Source organism: Heptranchias perlo, chromosome 7, assembly GCF_035084215.1.
Source record: "Heptranchias perlo isolate sHepPer1 chromosome 7, sHepPer1.hap1, whole genome shotgun sequence".
In the NCBI taxonomy this organism is placed as follows: Eukaryota; Metazoa; Chordata; class Chondrichthyes; order Hexanchiformes; family Hexanchidae; genus Heptranchias; species Heptranchias perlo.
In genome coordinates this window covers 22587224-22608390 of record NC_090331.1, presented here as the reverse complement: position 1 = coordinate 22608390, position 21167 = coordinate 22587224, and the positions used below count along the sequence as shown (strand labels likewise).

General features: G+C 41.7%; 1 protein-coding gene across 2 annotated transcripts in view; it reads right to left on the bottom strand.

The window, feature by feature from the left end:
• The window catches only part of orc4 (origin recognition complex, subunit 4), a 75401-nt gene that overhangs the window by 2359 nt on the left and 51875 nt on the right, over positions 1 to 21167 (bottom strand). Inside the window, exons 9-14 of one of the 2 annotated variants that reach the window (XM_067986762.1) lie at positions 20881 to 21054; positions 17503 to 17589; positions 15015 to 15123; positions 13600 to 13632; positions 8057 to 8152; positions 6750 to 6817 (exon numbers count right to left, since the gene is read on the bottom strand). In XM_067986762.1, coding sequence (XP_067842863.1) covers positions 6750 to 6817; positions 8057 to 8152; positions 13600 to 13632; positions 15015 to 15123; positions 17503 to 17589; positions 20881 to 21054 — 567 coding nt within the window. The remainder of the gene's footprint in view (positions 1 to 6749; positions 6818 to 8056; positions 8153 to 13599; positions 13633 to 15014; positions 15124 to 17502; positions 17590 to 20880; positions 21055 to 21167) is intronic. The other variant, XM_067986763.1, reaches the window with a different exon arrangement.

Sequence of the window (21167 nt, the reverse complement as noted above, 5' to 3'; positions counted from 1 at the left end):
AGCAATAATACTGTGGGGGAGGAATTCCTGGAGTGTGTATGTGATGGTTTTCTAGACCAATACTTTGAGGAACCAACTAGAGAACAGGCGATCCTAGACTGGGTATTGTGCAATGAGAAAGGATTAATTAACAATCTTGTTGTGCGGGGTCCCTGAGGGAAGAGCGACCATAACATGATAGAATTCCTCATTAAGATGGAGAGTGAAGTAGTTGAATCCAAGACTAGGGTCCTGAATCTAAATAAAGGAAATTACGAAAGTATGATGTGCGAGTTGGCTATGTTAGATTGGGGAACTTTACTAAAAGGGATGACGGTGGATAGGCAATGGCTAATATTTAAAGAATGTGTGCAGGAATTACAACAATTATTCATTCCTGTCTGGCGCAAAAATAAAACAGGAAAGATGGCTCAACCATGGCTTACAAAAGAAATTAGGAATAGTATTAGATCCAAAGAGGAGACATATAAAGTTGCCAGAAAAAGCGGTAAGCCTGAGGATTGGGAGCAGTTCAGAATTCAGCAAAGGAAGACAAAGAGATTGATTAATACGGGAAAAATAAGAGTATGAGAATGAACTAGCAGGGAACATAAAAACTGACTAAAAGCTTCTATAAATATGTCAAGAGAAAAAGATTAGTGAAGACAAATGTAGGTCCCTTACAGTCAGAAATGGGGGAAATTATAATGGGGAACAAAGAAATGGCAGAACAATTAAACACATACTTTGGTTCTGTGTTCACAAAGGAGGACACAAATAACCTGCCAGAAATGTTAGGGAACCAAGGGTCCAGTGAGAGGGAGGAACTGAAGGAAACCAGTATTAATAAAAAAAAATTAATGGGGCTAAAGGCTGACAAATCCTCAGGGCCTGATAATCTACATCCCAGAGTACTAAAGGAGATGGCCCTGGAAATAGTGGATGCATTGGTGATCATCTTCCAAAATTCTATAGACTCGAACAGTTCCTACAGATTGGAGGGTGGCAAATGTAACCCCATTATTTAAAAAAGGAGGGAGAGAAAAAACAGGGAATTACAGACCAGTTAGCCTAACATCAATAGTGGGGAAAATGCTAGAGTCGATCATAAAAGATGTGATAACAGAACACTTGGAAGGCATTAATGGGATTGGACAAAGTCAGCATGGGTTTATGAAAGGGAAATCATGCTTAACAAATCTACTGGAGTTTTTTGAGGATGTAACTAGTAGAATAGATAGGGGAGAACCAGTGGACGTGGTGTATTTGGATTGTCAGAAGGCTTTTGATAAGGTCCCACACAAGAGGTTAGTGTGCAAAATTAAAGCACATGGGATTGGGGGGAATACACTGGCATGGATTGAGAATTGGTTGACAGACAGGAAACAGAGAGTAGGAATAAACGGGTCTTTTTCCGGGTGGCTTAGGCCCCAGCTATTCACAATGTAATCAATGATTTGGATGTAACATTTCCAAGTTTGCCGACGATACAAAGCTGGGGTGGAATGTGAGCTGTGAGGAGGATGCAAAGAGGCTCCAATGTGATTTAGACAAGTTGCGTGAGTGGGCAAGAACATGGCAGATGCAGTACAACGTGGATAAATGTGAGGTTATCCACTTTGGTTGTAAAAACAGAAAGGCAGATTATTATCTGAATGGTGATAGATTGGGAAAAGGGGAGGTGCAATGAGACCTGGGTGTCCTTGTACACCAGTCGTTGAAAGCGAGCATTCAGGTGCAGCAAGCAGTTAGGAAGGCGAGTGGTATGTTGGCCGTCATTGCAAGAGGATTCGAGTACAGAAGCAGAGATGTCTTACTGCAGTTATACAGGGCCTTGGTGAGACCACATCTGGAGTATTGTGTGCAGGTTTGGTCTCCTTATCTGAGGAAGGATGTCTTTGCCATGGAGGGAGTGCAACAAAGGTTTACCAGACTGATTCCTGGGATGGCAGGATTGACTTATGAGGAGAGATTGGGTCGACTAGGCCTATATTCACTAGAGTTTAGAAGAATGAGAGGTGATCTCATTGAAACATATAAAATTCTAACAGGACTAGACAGACTAGATGCAGGGAGGATGTTCCCGATGGCTGGGGAGTCCAGAACCAGTGGTCACGCCATTTAGAACAGAGATGAGGAGAAATTTCTTCACTTAGAGGGTGGTGAACCTGTGGAATTCTCTACCACAAAAGGCAGTGGAGGCCAAGTCATTAGATTTATTCAAGAAGGAGATAGATATATTTCTTAATGCTAAAGGGATCTGGGGAAAAAAGCAGGAACAGGGTACTGAGTTAGGCAATCAGCCATGATCATTTTGAATGGCGGAGCAGGCCCAAAGGGCCTATGGACTACTCCTGCTCCTATTTTCTATGGCTCCTAGTTCTGGTCTCCCCTGCAAGTGGAAGCATCTTCTCTACGTCCACCCTATCAAACCCTTTCATAAGTCTTCTCTTTTCTAGAGAAAACAGCCCCAGCATGTTCAATCTTTTCTGATTGGTATAACCTCTCAGCTCTGGTATCATCCTAGTGAATCTTTTTTGCACCATCTCCAGTGCCTCTATAATAGAGAACAGAACTGTTCTCAGTATTCCCATTGTGGTCTAACCAAAGTTCTATACAAGTTTAACATAACATCCCTGCTTTTCAATTCGATCCCTCTAGAAATGAACCCCAGTGCTTGTCTATGGCCTTATTAACCTATGTCAATACATTGTGATTTGTGTATCTGTACCCCCAGATCCCTCTGCTCTATTACCCCATTTAGACTCTTATTTTCAAAGGAGTATGTGGCCACCTCATTCTTCCTACCAAATTGTACCACCTCACACTTATCTATATTGAAATTCATTTACCAATTACATGCCCATTCTGCAAGTTTATTAATGTCCTCCTCAGTATTAACTGTACCCTCAATTTGGTGTAGTCAGCAAATTTGGAAATCGTACTTCCATTCCAGAGTCCAAATCGTTGATATAAATGGTGAACATCAGTGGTCCCAGAACCGATCCTTGTGGAACACCACTTCCCATCTTTTGCCAGTCTGAGTAACTACCTTTAACCCTTACTCTGTTTTGTAGCCAGCTTGCTATCCTGCTGCTTGTCCCCTGACTCCACATGCTCTGACCTTAGTCATGAATCTACTATGGGGTACCTTATCAAAGGCCTTTTGAAAATCCAAATATATTACATCTACTGCATTATCTTGTCTACCCTTTCTGTTACTTAGTCAAAGAATTCAATAAGGTTGGTCAGCATGACCTTCCCTTTTGAAATCCGTGCTGACTATTCTTTATTATATTTTCGGTTTCTAGATGTTTTCTATTACATCTTTGAGTAAAGAATCCATTATCTTCCCTATCACTGACATTAAGCTAATTGGTCTATAGTTCCCTGGACTTATTCTATCTCTCTTTTAAATATCGGAATCACATTAGTCCTCTGGCACTATTTATATGTAATGTTGCCTCTGCTATCTCTTCCCTAACTTTTTTTAATATGCATGGATGCAATCCATCCAGACCGGGGGTTTTATCCTCTCTAAGTTTGATTAGTTTGTTAATTATCTCCCCCCCCCCTTTCTATCTTAAATGCCTTTATATCTTTTTTGATCTCTTCTTCTAATGTCATGCCCTCCTGCTTGTGAAGGTGGAATCCTTCTGGTTATAAACAGGTGAACTGTCATTACATGTACAGTACAGCATACTGATTGAATGCTTCTTAGTAAAATGTATCGATTCTCCGGCCCCTCTATTGGATAATGATTTTTTTCACTAGAAACCAACAGATCATCTATATTTAGCAAATAGCTGATGGAGATTTCAGGCAGCTTCAATCAGCTGTTCCCAGGGCATTAAAAACAGATAAAAGGGGTGGACAGCACTTTCAATAGACAAGACTTGTACCAAATGGATTCCGTTTCAGTAAAACATTTTGCATTACAGTGGCATTCCAGTGCTGAAGCACTCAGCTCCTCAGGTGAATATTTAACAGCATTTAATTGCACTTTAACAAGGTGCGTTTCGGCCTGTTTAATGTGATAAGCAGTGCCTTTGTAATTGACTTCAGTGGAAATGGCAAATGGTCAGCCCCATATAGGCAGCTACCTGGGATATGCATGGACAATTTAAGGGGTGGAGACTATAGTTCAATGTGTGCAGTATTGGGCTCCACAGTACAGGAGGGATATTGAGGCCTTGAGAGGGTAAAAGACAGATTTACTAGGATGCTGACTAGTATGAGGAAATACAAATAAGGGATACTTGAAAAACTGGGTCGTCTTTCAATTAAAACAACAAAGGTTATGGGGGCGATATAATAGAAGTGTTTAAATTATGAAAGGATGAGGTAGAAGCAGACTGTTTCCAGTAGTTGAGGGGTCAAGATTAAGAGTCAGATACAAGATTAAAAGTAATAGATTTAGAACAGTGCGTAGAAGAAACTTCTTTTGACAATTGTGGAATACACTTTGAGTTAGCGGCTGAGGCAGAAACTATGTCAATATTCAAGATTAGATTAGATAGATGAATGAAGGAAATGTGGTTGAAGGGATATGGGTACACGGCTGGTAAATGTGATTGGAACTATTTTCTTGCATGAAGGATAAAGGCTGACCGACTGATTGGTCCAATGGCCTGTTTCCATGTTGCAACTTCGATGTATTTCCAGGAGTAAGAACCCTGGTTTAAAATTGCCAATGGCTGTATTGATAGAAATAGCAGGAATTTTCTTTAACATGCACAAGACTATCAACGTCTGATTACACAGTTAATAGAGCAGTTTGTCTGAAACCTTAAAGTGATTTGGATCTTAGATAGAAATATAGTTTCCTGATTTTTTTTTTAAAAATTCGTTCATGGGATGTGGGTGTCGCTGGCAAAGCCAGCATTTATTGCTCATCCCTAATTGCCCTTGAGAAGGTGGTGCTAATTTGGTCATGAATTTTTTCATATTCTATACTCACATAATATATTTTATTTGTATATTGTATGCAACAATTATAATATTTGAATGAAATATCATGTAGTTCATCTTTAAAACAAACTTAATAGGCTAAAAACATGTTTGCATCAGTACAGTAGCATTTCCTAGTATTGTCAGACAAAGTACTCCAATCTGTTCCCTGTGTGTGGATTATGTAACATCATGTTACGATTCAAGTCAATAGACTGATATTGAAAGTGGTAGCCAAGGGCAGAAATTGCCAAAAAAACCTTTTGCAAAGATTATCAGAAATTCTCAGAGGATCCTATGAAAGGTAAATGACATTACTTGCTGTATGTGGTTTATATTGTATGAACACTATTTTCCAAACTTTTGTTTCATATTTTTACTTAATTGTAAATAATTATTTTTAGCCTGTTGAAGTTTCATCCACGATTTGTATCTGCCACCAAAGTAAGTGTGGTGACCCACCAAAAAATTATATTTAATCCAGATTATCGCATGTAGGCTAATTGTTAATCCTCAAATCTAGCAATTTTGGAAGGACAGATAACTATATACAGAGCTACTGCTTAGCTGTTAAAAGTGAAAACTATTCTATTAAGAGATAATTGGAGAGTAGATAAATACTGGATCTCTTACTTCTGGCTGGAGTTTCGATCATTATTCTTGCGCTGAGTAAAATAATCTAGCTAATCACGCACTGCAAGTATTCTCAGACTGCAGGAAAGTCAGCCAGGGTTCTTACTCTTGGTTACAATCCAGTAACACTTACTGGAAATGAGCTTTTGTGGACATCAGATTAGGACTGAATTTGGCTGGGTTGTCATTGATCCCCACAAATCATACACACAGGGCACGATTTTAACAGTGAAAAACGGGTGGGTTGGGGTTGGGGGCGGCATTCAAAATTGCAACCATTTCAGACCCGCCTCCAACCCGCCCATTTCCGGTTTTCACAGGGGCGGGCGACCAACCCGCTCCCAGGAGGCGGGTTGGGCCTTAAAACCTTTCAAGGAGGCTTTTCCCAGAGTTTCCAATTTCAACCCCGGGGGGCTGGGTTTCCCGGGCCTTCTCTTTTACACCTCGTGAAAGGAGGCGAGAAGGCCTGAAACTAACAGGTAGGTGCCTTTCTGGCACAGCTTGTGGCCGTGAGGAGCAGGAGTGCTTCCCCCAGGCTCAACACGCCTACCTGCAGCGACCTGCTCCAACGACTGCGGACTACCGACCCCAATCTCTGATCCTCTCCCCCAACGATCACCGACCCCCAACCCTGATCCTCCCCCCCCCCCCCCCCCCCCCACAGCGATCGTGGACCCCCGTAACTGACCCCCCGATCCCTCCCCCCATGACTGACTACCCCCTTGCCAACCTATGTCCCCGTGCCCCCCCATGCACCCCCGCCCCCCGCATCCATACAAAGACTTACCTAAACACGTCCTCTCCCTGGCTGGTCTCCCGTCTGATTGAAACCAGCCTGTCAATCAGGCCGGTCAGTCGGACGGCAAACCGACAAAAAAAATGTCCTTGCGTCAAAATTGTAAGGACGTCCGGGAAACCCGTACTTCCAGGTTTCCCGTTCGCAATTTGACCCCACCCCCCCCATATTCCCGGCTCGGGGTCAAAATCATGCACACAGTCTATGAAACTCACATAGAAGAATGACCCACTGGGTAAACTACTAGAGGACTATTAACACCCATGAAAGTGCACCAGTTTCAACCTTCAGGAGTGGAGAAGAGGGAAGAAAATCCAATGGCAAAAGTAGGGGGAAAAATCCATTAATAAGTTCACTAAATTTGATGTTTACACATTGCAAGATTCCTTACCTTCAAGACTACTGGTTTCTCAAAGTTATGCATAGAATGAGTCTTCCTTTGAATGAACTTCTGAAATTCTGTAATGTAATAACAAGTACTAAATGTATAGTGGATTTGCCAATATTATACATCCTGGAAAATCGTTATACTAATAAAAAGCCAGACAACTGTCCAAGTATTAAAAAAAAAACACATAATTCTTCATGATGGGTTTTACCACCCTTCATCCTCTCATCTTCCTCATTTCTAGAATATAAATCACTTGGTATAACTTTTCAGCAATGTCATTTAATAAATGAAAAGCCTCCAAATTATACACTGCTGTTTGCCTGAAGGTTGGATTCCACATAGATGGGTAAAAAAATTATGGGTTTCAGCAATCAGAGCGACTCTGCTCCAGGAACCCTTTAGTCTCATATACACAGGGTGGGGGAAGTTCACCCAACCAAAATAGTTGACCAAGGGGATATGGTGTTCCTAGCTAAATTTTTTCCTCTCCATAGAATCCTAATTGCATTTTGGGGGGGGGGGGGGGGGAAGACATTACCAAAGGTGATTTTGCCATGCGAGTCTCCAGGTAGAATAGCCAGATTACCTGGAAGAGGCTGGTGTAGATGGAAAACAAACTATGTTGTATAATGCCATCTTCCTCCACAGCTTCCGATTGTCACATCAATTTTCTTTTGTCAATTCTAAAACTTTTTTTTTGTGTCAGCCAAACTACTGAGAAATCCATGAGCAGAGTTTTCATTTGCTTGATGTGAAAATGCATAAACTCTCTATAGGGGCACACTCACTCACCAAAGCAAGAATCAAATTAGCAATACTGCCAGAGTTTAACCAGCTAAAATTCTTGCACCGTACCAGAATAGGGCATTCGTAAGCTTCCCATCTTGCCCAGTTAGAACTACCTTACTAGTTAGGGCATTGAACTTACAGGATGTCTGGAGCAGAGTGAGAAAAATTCCAGCCTCTAGTGACAGGTCTACCCTGGAATCCGCTGCACTAATTTGGTTTGTAATAAGTAAATCGCTTAAGTGTTTGACTATGTTTTTCTCTCCCTCTAGAATTATACTTCACAGAAATGTAACTTTGATCATATATTAAAAATGTAAAGGTTGATCAAAAAATAGACCTCTCTTGGCAGCACACTATAATCTTATATTTTTAGTGATATGCTCTTAATCTGACAGGATAATTTGTATTTTGTTTTTCTGTAAGGAATAGAAAGGACTTTGGCTACCAGATGTCCTATCCATTTTATACTTTAGATTTAAGAACCAAGATAACAATTATTTTTATTAAAAAAAGCTCACCATTGTAAACCATTTCAAAGTTAAAAGGCTCTCCTTCATAAATGGAATTTAAGTGCTTCATGGCAATAATCAGGCAGAATTCCAGCACAGACAAACCTACATGGAAAATATGGCTGGATATTAAAATTAAAATTCACAATGAAGACCATTTCAACTGAAAACAAATTCTATCATCAATATCAAAGGTGATGACCAGATTCACTGAGGCATGTCTCCACAGAGTGGTGTGCAGTGGTTTGCCCACACATGGCCTCAGCTGGAGGAAAGATGGGAGCATCTGTGGGAAATGAGAGGGGAGCAAACAAGGAAAAGAGCAAAACAGTATAATTCCCTGAAATCTTTAATTGACAGTTAATTGTGAAATACACCAAAGGCTATAATTTATCTGTTCATGGAGCATTTCCCTGCAGGGACCACAAATTTCTGAACTAAATGACCAGCAATTTTCTGAAGGAAGCAATTAGAAAACAAAAAAACAAGGAAAATGGTCAAACTAAAGCTACACCCCTTAACATCGCGGGAGGCCCGAGGAGTATAAATACAGTGGCAGAGAATATACCAAAAGAACCACAGGGAGAAAAACTAAAGAAGTGATGTCACAACCAGTGCAGACAGTGGAGCCTAAGGAATTATAGATAAGTATCTAAGGGATCCGAAATTGTATTAAATAAAGAATCTGGTATACATAAATACTAAATAAAGAAATAATAAATAGGAGTTAAAGGTGTGTGTGTGTGTGTGTGTGTGTGTGTGTGTGTGTGTATAAATAAAAACTAGACTCTAAATAGAATAGCGGACAGCTGAAACCCATTGCCTGCAATTCCTGCGCCACGTGGGAAGTCCAGAACACTTCATGGGTGACCATGTGTGCAGAAAGTGTCTCCGGCAGCTCGAGCTCAGAGTTTGAGCATGAGGAGCGGCTACAATCACTACAGGGCATACGGGAGGCTGAGAATTTCCTGGATCGTACGTTACAGGAAGTGGTCACCTACAGCCACAGAGAGCTCAGGACAGTGTGGGTGGCCATCCGGCAGGGTAGGAAGAGGCAGGCAATGCAGGAATCCTTCGGGAGTGTGTCGCTCACTTACCGGTTTTCAGTGTTGAGGGTGACAACACCTCGAAGGAGTGCAGTCCAGAGCATGGCACCGGGGGGCATAGCAAAAATGTAGGAATGTAGTGGTTATAAGGGATTCAATAGTCAGATAGGCATTTTTGCAACCACCGACATAAGTCCCGCCTGGTGTGTTGCCTACCTGGTGCCAGGGTAAAGGACATCACTGAGAGGGTGCAGAACATTTTGGGGGGAAACAGCCAGAAGTTGTGGCCCATGTGGGAACCAATGACAAAGGAACAAAAAAGGTTGAGGTCCTGCAGTCAGTTTCAGGAGCTAGGGAGGAAGTTAAAAAGCAGGACCTCAAAAAGTAATCTCTGGATTACTCCTAGTGAGAATAGCAAGAAGACAGGTTAAATCATGGCTGGAGAAATGGTGCAGGAGGGAGAGGTTCAGATTCCTGGGGCATTGGGACCAGTTCTAGGGCAGGAGGGATCTGTTCAAGATGAACGGGTTGCACCTCAACAGAGCTGGGTCCAAAGTCCTTGTGGAGAGGTTAACTAGTGCTGTGGGGGAGGGTTTAAATTAATTTGGCAGGGAGGTGGACACCAGGACGAAACATTAGAAAGGAGAAACAAGGTACGGAGAGGACTGGGAGGGACAAATAGCACTAGAATAAAGAATAGTTCAGAAATAGGAGGGATCAGACAGGGGACAAATGCAAGGCAGTATAAGATGGATTTGGAGTGCATGTGTGTAAATGCACGTAGAGTGGTAAATAAGGTTGGCGAGCTGCAGGCACAAGTTGCCACATGGGACTATGATATAGTGGCAATAACAGAGACCTGGCTCAAAGAAGGGGAGGATTGGGAACTTAATATTCCTAGCTACAAGGTATTCAGGAAATATAGGGAAGGAAATAAAGAGGGCAGTACTGATCAAAGAAACTATTATAGCACTGGAAAGGGATGACGTAGCCGAGGGGTCAAAGACAGAATCTATTTGGTTAGAATTAAGGAACAATAGAGGAGCTATTACGCTACTGGGTGCGTACTATAGGCCACCAAATAGTGAGAAGGAGATAGAGGAGAACATTTGCGGTAAATTACAGAGAGATGCAAGAACTATAGAGTAATGATAATGGGGGACTTCAATAATCATAATATAAACAGGGACAGTAACAGTGTAAAGGGCAAATAAGGGGAGGAACTCCTGCAATGTGTACAAGGGAACTTTCTTGATCAGTGTGTTTCCAGCCCAACAAGGAAGGAAACAGTGCTGGATTTAGTTCTGGGGAGTGAAATGGGGCAAGTGGAGCATGTTTCAGTGGGGGAGCATTTGGGGAAAAGTGATCATAATATCATCAGGTTTAAGAATAGTTTTGGAAAAGGACAAAGAACAACAAGTGTAAAAATACTGAACAGGAGGAGGGCTAATTTCAGTGAGTTATAAAGGGATCTTGCCCAGGTGGATTGGAATCAAAAATTGGCTGGCAAAACTGTAATTGAACAATGGGAGGCCTTCAAAGAGGAGCTAGTTCAGGTACAGACCAGAAACATCCCCACGATGGGGAAAGAAAGGGCATCCAAAGCTAGAGCTCCTTGGATGAATACAGTTAGAGATTAAAGGAGATCTTGTGGAGGCAGAGGGTATGGCTGAGGTACTAAATGAGCATTTTGCATCTGTCTTCACTAGAGAAGAGGATGCTACCAATGTAGTAGGAAAGGAGGTAGTAGCGATATTGGATAGGATAAAAATAAATAGAGGAGGTATGTAAAAGACTGACAGTACTCAAAGTTACCCGGTCCGGAAGGGATGCATCCTAGGTTAATGAGGAAAATACGGGTGGAAATTGTGGAGGCTCTGGAGACAATCTTCCAATCCTCCTTAGACTATGGGGGTGGTGCCAGAGGACTGGAGGTTTGCAAATGTCACACCCCTGTTCAAAAGTGGGGAGAGGGATAAATAAACCCAGCAATTACAGGCCAGTCAGCCTAACTTCGGTGGTGGGGAAACTTTTGGAGACAATAATCCGGGACAAAATTAAGTGGCATTTCGAAAAGTATGGGCTAATAAATGAAAGTCAGCACGGTTTTGTTAAAGGAAAATCATGTTTGACTAACTTGATTGAGTTATTTGATGAAGTAATGGAGAGGGTTGATGTGGGGTACATGGACTGTCAAAAGGTGTTTGATAAAGTACCACATAATAGGCTTGGTAGCAAAATTGAAGCCCATGGGATTAGAATGGCAACATGGATACGAAATTGGCTAAGGGACAAAAAGCAGAGAGTAGTGGTGAATGGTTGTTTCTCAGACTGGCGCGAAGTATACAGTGGTGTTCCCCAGGGGTCAGTATTAGGACCACTGCTCTTTTTGATATATATTAATGACTTGGACTTGTGTACAGGGCACAATTTCAAATTTGCAGATCACACAAAACTTGGAATTGTAGTGAACAGTGAGGAGGATAGTAATGGACTTCAAGAAGTCATAAACAGGCTGGTGGAATGGGCGGACACATGGCAGATGAAATTTAACGCAGAGAAGTGCAAAGTGATACGTTTTGGCAGGAAGAATGAGAAGAGGCAATATAAACTAAATGGTACAATTATAAAGGGGATGCAGGAACAGAGAGACCTGGGGGTATATGTGCACAAGTCTTTGAAGGTGGCAGGACAGGCTGAGAAAGCGGTCAATAAAGCATATGGGACCCTGGGCTTTATAAATGGAGGCATAGAGAACAAAAGCAAGGAAGTTATGTTGAACCTTTATAAAACACTGGTTCGGCTACTGCTGGAGTATTATGTTCAATTATGGGCACCACACTTTAGGAAGGATGTGAAGGCCTTAGAGAGAGCGCCGAAAAGATTTACTTGACTGGTTCTAGGGATGAGGGACTTCAGTTACATGGATAGACTGGAGAAGCTGCGGTTATTCTCCTTAGAGCAGAGAAGGTTAAGAGGAGATTTGATAGAAGTGTTCACAATCATGGAGGGTTTAGATAAAGTAAATAAAGAGAAACTGTTCCCAATGGCGGAAGGGTCGAGAACCAGAGGATACAGATTTAAGGTGATTGTCAAAAGAACCCAAAGGCGCCATGAGGTAAAACTTTTTTTACACAGCAAGTAGTTGTGATCTGGAATGCGCTGCCTGAGAGGGAGGTGGAAGCAGATTCAATCGTGGCTTTCAAAAAGGAACTGGACAAATAGTTGAGGGGAAAAAATTTGCAGGGCTACAGGACTAACTGGATTGCACTTACAAACAGCCAACATAGGCTCGATGGGCTGAATGGCCCTTTTCTGTGCTGTAACCATTCTATGATTCTAACATTTTAGCTTTTTTTTTGCTTCCCCACCCAAACAGCTGATCGAGCCAAGAAATTAGTATATAAATTACTAGTGACTGATGGAGTACTGTTTTACATATTCTAAAGCACGCTGGAAAGTTTAATTTCCAAGCTCAAATGAAGAACAAGATACGCAGTCTGGCACCTTGAGATTTATTTTCACGTATTTCCCCAACAAAGACGTGTGTTATATTTCTGCTATTCGTTCACCTGTGCCACCTAAAGTCTGCCTTCAAAAGTATGTTTGATATTAAATAGCCAGAGGACACTTAGCATAGTCGGTCTACTTTAGATACTGCACAGTCATGGACCCTGGTGAGAAAGAGAGGAATTCTGAAATGTAGTCACAGTGGTAACATAGGAAAATGTGGCAGCCAATTTGCACACAGCAAGGTTCCACAAATAGTGCCATGTGATTTTTTACATCTACCTGAGAGGGCAGACAGGATCTTGGTTTAATGTTTCATCTAAAAGATGGCACCTCAGACATTACAATACTCTCTCGGTACCGCAATGAAGTATCAGCCTAGATAACATGCTCTAGTCTCTGGAGCGGGGCTTCAACACACAACCTCTGTTTCGGAGGCAAAGAATGCTACCACTGAGCCAAGTCTGACACCCAAGTGTGTGAAAGCTGAACTCAAAAGGCTTGAAAAGTTGGCAAACAAAGAAAGGGCATTTTAAAAAGAGTTTGATAAAGGAGCGAGAAGAATTCTGAGACGGATTGAGCGATGGAACCATTACTTACTAATAGATAACATGAGGATTACAGAATATTCACCCTTCAGTGGAAAGGAGTTGTGTGTACAGCAGTTGTAGAATGATCAAAGGACTAACATAGCAGGTAGATTACTTGTAGGGGATTCTGACTACTCTCAAAAGACAAGACACCTGGGGCTCAATTTTAGGGGGCAATTTGAGGGCAGGGGGGCTCCGAAAATCGCAGAAATTACATTTGGGTTCGGAAGCCGGCTCCAATCCGCTGACTTCCGAGTTTCCCAGGGACCCACTTGTGTGCGCACAGGCGACCCAAAAACGCAAGTCCCACAATTAAAGCCGGCGGGATGACAGTTAAGGAGCCAAATGTACCTCATTGAGGTACTTAAGGCACTTTACCTGTGACAGATGAAGTAATTGTACTTACCTGGGCGGCTTGTCCACCGCTTCGGATTCACGCCTGGTGAAACAGAGCATGAAGGGCCGGATCAGGGAAAATGAAACTAAATAAATTACATAAAACACCATAGAAGGAAGTTAAAACATAAAATGAACCTACCTTTGCACCCTGCTCCGATATCTCCCCCTCTTCACCCCCCCCGATCGTCCCCTGTTCTTCCAGTCCAGCGCCGGATGACATCTCGCTCTCTTTCTTTCTTTCTCTCTCTCTCTCTCCCCCACCACCCCCATCCCACCCCACCTCGCGTTGCAGCTCCTGACGGGCTCGAAACCCGGAGAGGAGGTTAATCATCGGCAATCAACATGCGATCATGTTGGAAACAGTAAGTTTTGTTCATGCGAGTTTGCCACGCGCACCTTCACCCCCCCCTGCTGCCAACCCACCACCATTGCAACATCAACCCCATGGATTTTCACTATCATAAGCAATCGGAGCAGTTGTAGGCCACACAGCTCCGAGCCTGCTCCGCCATTCAATAAGGTCATGGCTGATCTTCTACTTCAATTCCACTTTTCCGCCCTATCCCCATCTCCCTATATTCCGTTAGTGTGCTAAAATCCATCGATCTCAGTCTTGAATATACTCAACGACTGAGCATCCACAGCCTTCAGGGGTAGAGAATTCCAAAGATTCACAACCCTCTGAGTGAAGAAATCTTTCCTCATCTTAGTCCTAAATGGCCGACCCCTTATCTTGAGACTTTGACCCCTAGTTCTAGACTCTCCAGCCAGGGGAAACAGTCTCTCAACATCTACCCTGTCAAGCCCTCTCAGAATTTTATATGTTTCAATGAGATCACCTCTCATTCTTCTAAATTCCAGAGAATATAGGCCAGTCTACTTAATCTCGCCTCATTGGACAACCCTCTCATCGCAGGAATCAATCTAATGAACCTTTGTGTATTAACTTCAGGCTTTTTGTCCTATTGCAGCTTTTTATGGTATTAAATTAAAAGCATCAGCTCAGTGCAAAAGAGGTAGTGTCTGTATTAAAATCCTGGAAATCTTGGGCTTCATAATCAAAAGATCACAGGTGCATCTACTGGAGGTTGGCCCAGAGGTTAACATTATCAACATGTGGATAGCTCAGTCTAAAAATTTGATATTTGAAACCTTCCCGAAGACAATAACATAAAAGCTAAACAAGATCCCATCTGCGACACCACAAGCACTTCCTTAGCAAACTGGAAGAGGCATCCAGCCAGAACATTCACTTTACATTGCGTCCAATTCCCATCATTCCTTTCCACCAGCACAGCAAACAGACCTATGCAAGTCAGCTAATGTAACATTTAGATTGTATTTTCAATGGCTGCAATGTGCAGTATCATTATCCTTTCACAGCTCCATTATCTAGACTAAATGACACGGTGTTCTTCCTACCATGTAGTACATTCGCTTTAGAATCCATAGTGCACAGCCTGCTGGCTGCCACAAGGTCTGTTAATCGGATATTTGGATTGGAGACAGCCACATGACTAAGCGTGAACATCTGAAAATAAATAAAAAGTAAAATCATGACTAAACAGTTTAGTATTTGTAGTTCACACAGAATAATCTGTGATTCTTTGGTCACTCTTACATGACAAATATTTCCATGTTGTTGCAGAAATTATGTTAAAAGACTTTTAGTGCAGTTGGTGACATTTTGCATTTGCGTGGCATTCTATTAACCATTACTTTGTTGAACAGTAGCTCTATTTGAATAGTATGAAGAGGCTGAAGGGTTACTGGAATGTTACAAAATGCACACAGTTCAGTTGAATATAATTTGAATCATTAACTTTCAGAACAAATTAGTCAGCATAAGTGCTCAGTGACAAGGGCAGGAGGATTGGATGGCCCAGGAACCAGCTTGCCAGACGGCAAGCTCGCTTCCTAGCTCTGCTGCAGAGGGCACGGATGATGATCAAAACGCAGCCTATAAGAGTCATAGAAACTTATGGCACAGAAGGAGCCCATTTGGCCCATCGTGTCTGTGCTGACTGAAAAAGAGCTAACCTGCCTAATCCTACTTTCCAGCTCTTGGTCCGTTGCCTTGTAGGATACGGCACTTCAAATGCATAGCCAAGTACTTTTTAAATGTAATGAGGGTTTCTGCCTCTACCACCCTTTCAGACAGTGAGTTCCAGACCCCCATCATCCTCAAGGTGAAAAAATTTCTCCTCAACTTCCCTCTAATCCTTCTACCAAGTACTTTAAATCTATCCCCCCTGGTTATTGACCTCTCTGCTAAGGGAAATAGGTCCTTCCTATCCACTCGATTTAGGCCCCTCAATTTTATACACCTCAATTAAATCTCCCCTCAGCCTCCTCTGTTCCAAAGAAAACGACCGCAGCCTATCTAATCTTTCCTCAGAGCTAAAATTCTCCAGTCTTGGCAACATCCTCGTAAATCTCCTCTGTAACCTCTCCAGTGCAATCACTCGCATTTATATAACACCTTTAACATTGTAAAACAAGTTATTGTTGATCAGCCAGCAGAAGATATGATTTAAGCAGTTGAGCTGAAAATACCTCACTTATATGGGATGCTCCATCCCAGCTGAGAATCAGTAAATACCATTCTGACAAATGTAGGTGGATTAATTGTTCTGAAGGTTGAACCACACTCTACCAAACTACCCCAAATAAAAGAAAATAAATTTTAATAGAATATTATGTATAATAAAATTAAACCAGAAACAAATATAAATAGAAAAGGGTGGGGGGGGGGCAGGAAAGAGAATGTTTTTGGTCTGAATATTCCTTGGGGAAGTTGACTAAATCTTGATGAAGTTTTTAAATTAATTACAAAATTCTAATTAAATTCAGCAAGCTTCCTTTCTTTTGGAAACAAACAGAGATGTTACATACAACTGTTCCTTGGAGACAAATTGTAACTCAGATTACACAAGTGGTTGCTAGTCATCGTAATGGATATGTGCATCTTTAAATACTATACTTGTTTAAAAAAAATTAAGCAACATTAGGTATCTTGAAGCCTCTTCTTGGAAAAGTTGCCTGTGATTATCTGACTTTCTTAGGAAAGAAAATAAATTGTGCAGAGTCTACTAGAAGAAGTCCTCTCGATGCTCCAAATCATCATCTTGTTCTACACCTTTGATACTGGTCATTAAATAGTACTGAAGTTCAGCACAGCAACTGAACATATTGCACTGTTTCACTGGTCAGCTACCAATGCATCTCAGGGAGGTACACAACTGCATCAAAAAAAAAATCTAAGAACTAAAACTGCTCAGGTTTATCAGCACTTTTGTGCACTTTCTTCTAGTAGACTCTGCACAATTTATTTTCTTTCCTAAGAAAGTCAGATAATCACAGGCAACTTTTCCAAGAAGAGGCTTCAAGATACCTAATGTTGCTTAATTTTTTTTAAACAAGTATAGTATTTAAAGATGCACATATCCATTACGATGACTAGCAACCACTTGTGTAATCTGAGTTACAATTTGTCTCCAAGGAACAGTTGTATGTAACATCTCTGTTTGTTTCCAAAAGAAAGGAAGCTTGCTGAATTTAATTAGAATTTTGTAATTAATTAAAAAACTTAATCAAGATTTAGCACTTTTGTGGTTTTTAAACAGAATATACAGTGGGGATCAGTAGGAAAGAAAAAAAAAGACAATTTGCAACCTAACCAACATGAACCACTAGCTAATTCAACACTCATGGGCTGTGCAATCAAGCTGCAAGTAGAATATTTTCTGTGTTCCACCCTTCCCTGCCAAACATGAGAACTATAAGGATGTCCTACTGGAAACAAATTCCATTGTGCAGCACCAGTAATTATACGTTCATTACAGAAAATTAGTAAATTGCTAGGTTAAAACATTTTAAAATATGACTTTTGGAATTAATGAGCTCTTACCAATAGCATATGCAGAGAGCGGAAATCCTTACTGGAATTGAAGTGCTTCTGTAAAATATCCTCCACAGTCTTATCTCTGCACAGAGACTGGTGGGGGTAACAATATTTCAGTGGGTGTTAAACAGCTGCAAGCAGTTCAGGCAATTTGCAAAATAGACAACAGACAACAGAACAATATGATGTGACTTACTTAGGAAGACCTCAGATTGCCACTCAGAGGCCACTTCTGGATATACAGGGTGCAATGTCAGGAAGTGCAGATTATTCAAAATAAGCTAAGGAGCTATGAGGATCACACGATGACCGTTACACAAATGGGCTACTTTTCTAAACCAAAACTTGTTGAGAAATACTCATAAATCTGCTGTACTGCTTTCTATATTAAAAGATCAATTTTTAGTTACTTTCTGAACAATTCCACATGATGTACCTGCAAATATTTGAGATACTGAAGACAGGTATTGTTCACATTGCAATATTTTCAGCTTGAGTTTTTTTTGGGTCTGTTAGAATTTACGGTAATTATGGTCATCACATAATTTCGGCTGAAGTTCATCAACAACCTTCTCTCTTACTTACTGAAAGGATAAAGCAAGCGTAAACCCCTGGAACTCTTATAAAGGAAGGACATTCTATTCTTCGCAATGGGGGGGGGGAAAAAAAAAGAGATGTGAGTTTCTTTGGGGGTCGATGTGGCTCCAAGATGATATACCTGCATTTGGAACCAAGTCAACTCTTATTTTTGCTGGTTATCCCTGGTGTATATTAAGGGAGCCGTCAAACCTTGGCTCTTATCAATTTGCACTTAATCTCATTGGACTTGGGTGAATATCCCTGGGGTGTATGCTATGGGGACAAAATGTGCAATCTATATGAGACAAACAGAAACTCTACCTGTATGAATTTCTCAGAAGCTTAGATTGTGGCTCATAGACTTCTTTGTCACCAAGATGGAGACCATCCGTTCCCCACAAATCCAAAACTCCCCCAAGCCTCCCCTCTGCTCCAGTCCTGAACCTGCATCTTTCTCCAATTTCTCCCCCATCTGACTTCATGCCCTATCTGAGCCCATCTTGTCCACGAGACCCAGGTCCTGCTCCCTGGATACCATTCCCACTAAACTGCTGACCACCTAACTTCCCTTCCTTGCTCCCATACTAGCTGACAATGTAAATAGTTCAGTCTACTCAGGTACTATCCCCCTCCATTTCACGACCATTATCACCACCTCAAGAAACCCACACTTGATTCATCTGTCCTTGAAAACTACTCCTCATCTCCAACCTTCCTTTCCTCTCCCAAGTCCTTGGATGTGTTGTTGCCTCCCAAATCTGTGCCCATATTTCTCATACTCCTCATTTGAATCTCTCCTATTAGGTTTCTGCCCCTCCTACAACACCAAAACGGTGTTATTTTGATACAGTAACCATGGTTCATTAATCCCTCCTCGACCTCTTTGCAGCCTTTGACATGGTCAACACACCATTCTCCTCCAGCATCTCGCCTCAGTTGTCCAGTTCAGTAGGGCTGCCCCCGCTTGGTTCCAGGCTTATCAGCATCTCCAGCAATTGCCTCTCCTCCCGCACCATTTCCTCTGGAGTCCTCCCAGGATCTATCCCTGGTCTCCCTCCTTTTCCTCATCTACATGCTGCCGTTTGGTACCATCATCCAAAGAGAATGGGATCAGCTTCCACACGTACGCTGACGGCACCAAGCTTTACCTCTCCACCACCTCTCTCAATCCCTCCACTGTTATCTGACGTCCAGTCTTGGATAGGCTGCAATTTCCTCCAGTTAAAACATCGAGAAGACTGAAGCCAGCATCTTCGGTCCCTGCTACAGGCTCTGTACCCTTGTCACTGATTCCATACCCCTCTAGGGCCACAGTCTTAGGTTGAACCAGCCTTTTTGGAACCTCGGCGTCATATTCGACCCTGAGCTGAGCTTCCAATTCCATATCCTCTCCATCACAAAGAACGCCTACTTCCACCTCCATAACATCGCTTGCCTACACTCTGACCTCAACCCATCTGCTGCTGAAACCCTCAACTAAGACTTTGTCACCTCATGACTATTCCAATGGATTCCTGGCTGGCCTCCCATCCTCCACTCTCTAAACTTATGCTCATCCAAAACTCTGCTGCCCGCACTCTATCCCACACCGTCCAGTTCACCATCACCCCTGTCCTTGCTGACCTACATTTGCTCCCAGTCCCAACGCCTACAATTTAAAATCTCATTTGCATATCTGAATTGTTTCTTTTCATAATCCCTATACCTGTAATTTAATTCAGCCCTACTACCCCCCACCTTCCACACCCCCACCCCAGAAGTCTCTGTTCCTCCGACTCTGGCCTCTCATGCTTTCCCCTTACCTTCAACCATCCAGGCCCCATGTTTTGGAACTTCATCACTTATCATGCCTCATCAACTTCATCTCTTCAAGATGCTCCTTAAAACTAACCTCTCTGACCAAGCTTTTAGTCACCTTTCCTAATATCTCCGTTTACTTGGTGTCCATTTTTGTCTGATTATGCCTCGGGACATTTTTCTATGTTAAAGGCGCCATATGAAGGTAACTTCTTACTGTTGTTATGACTCTTAAGCATGGTGAAGGGTTTCAGCACATCAGTCTTTTTGTTTTGGTTAGGCGAATGTTTGCCTGAAGAGTAGGATAAACATAATATCTACCTTTCCCACGATGCCCCAAGGCTAGAAATGCAACTTTAAAAAAAAATCTAACTGGAAGACAGTTAGATGTATCTATATACTATATTTGACAGCTAATCAAACATTATTTCCTGAAATTAGTCGCAAGACAACATGATTATGGATGAGTTAGGCCATTCGGCCCATCTTAATTCATCCATCCAGATAGATCCCCCATTTCAGCATCCAGTTAATCAATGCCGATTTATCAATCCTTACCTTTCTATTACAGCAGAGAAATCCTGCACCCCTAATATTGGAGAATTAAACTGCGGACTACATTAGCAAGCTGCAAATCTGGATTATTGGAAACAACATGCACACTAGTAATAAAATTTAGCTCATTTGCATGGTTTTTAGAGAAGACCTGGAATGCTCATTACAATATAGTGAATAGTAATTATTGTTTTGTTTACATCAGACCTCCACAACACACAAAAATTGATTTCAAATGCATTGGACAATTTAATCTTTCAGTTATATGAGAATTCCCATTATAAAAGGCTACATTTCAGCATCCCTGGTACTTCATATACCAACAATACTGATGTACTTTCAGTGTTCATAAGGAATCTATTCATATAATTTTTTTAAATAAAAGGCTAGCTAGAGGCCCATATCTACTGTACATGATATACTAGTGACCTTAACAGGGAAAAAAAAAGTTACCTGAATATTTTGATTCCATTCTTGTGCGAATCTCCCATCAGGAAATTCTTTTGGTAAACTAAGCTGTTGCTGGAACATTGACACATACTGTTTGAAGCCAAATGTGTTCAGCAAATGAATCTGCCTGTGGGAAAATCTGGACTTCACCCTCTTTTCTAGCAGTTCCAAAACATCCTAAAATTAACAGGAATGGTATCAAATGAAAGGCCTGGTCAAACATCACAAACCTCATTAGCCTGATTACTACATTTCTTCAAATGTGGCTAGAGACTTTGTGCCCGATATTA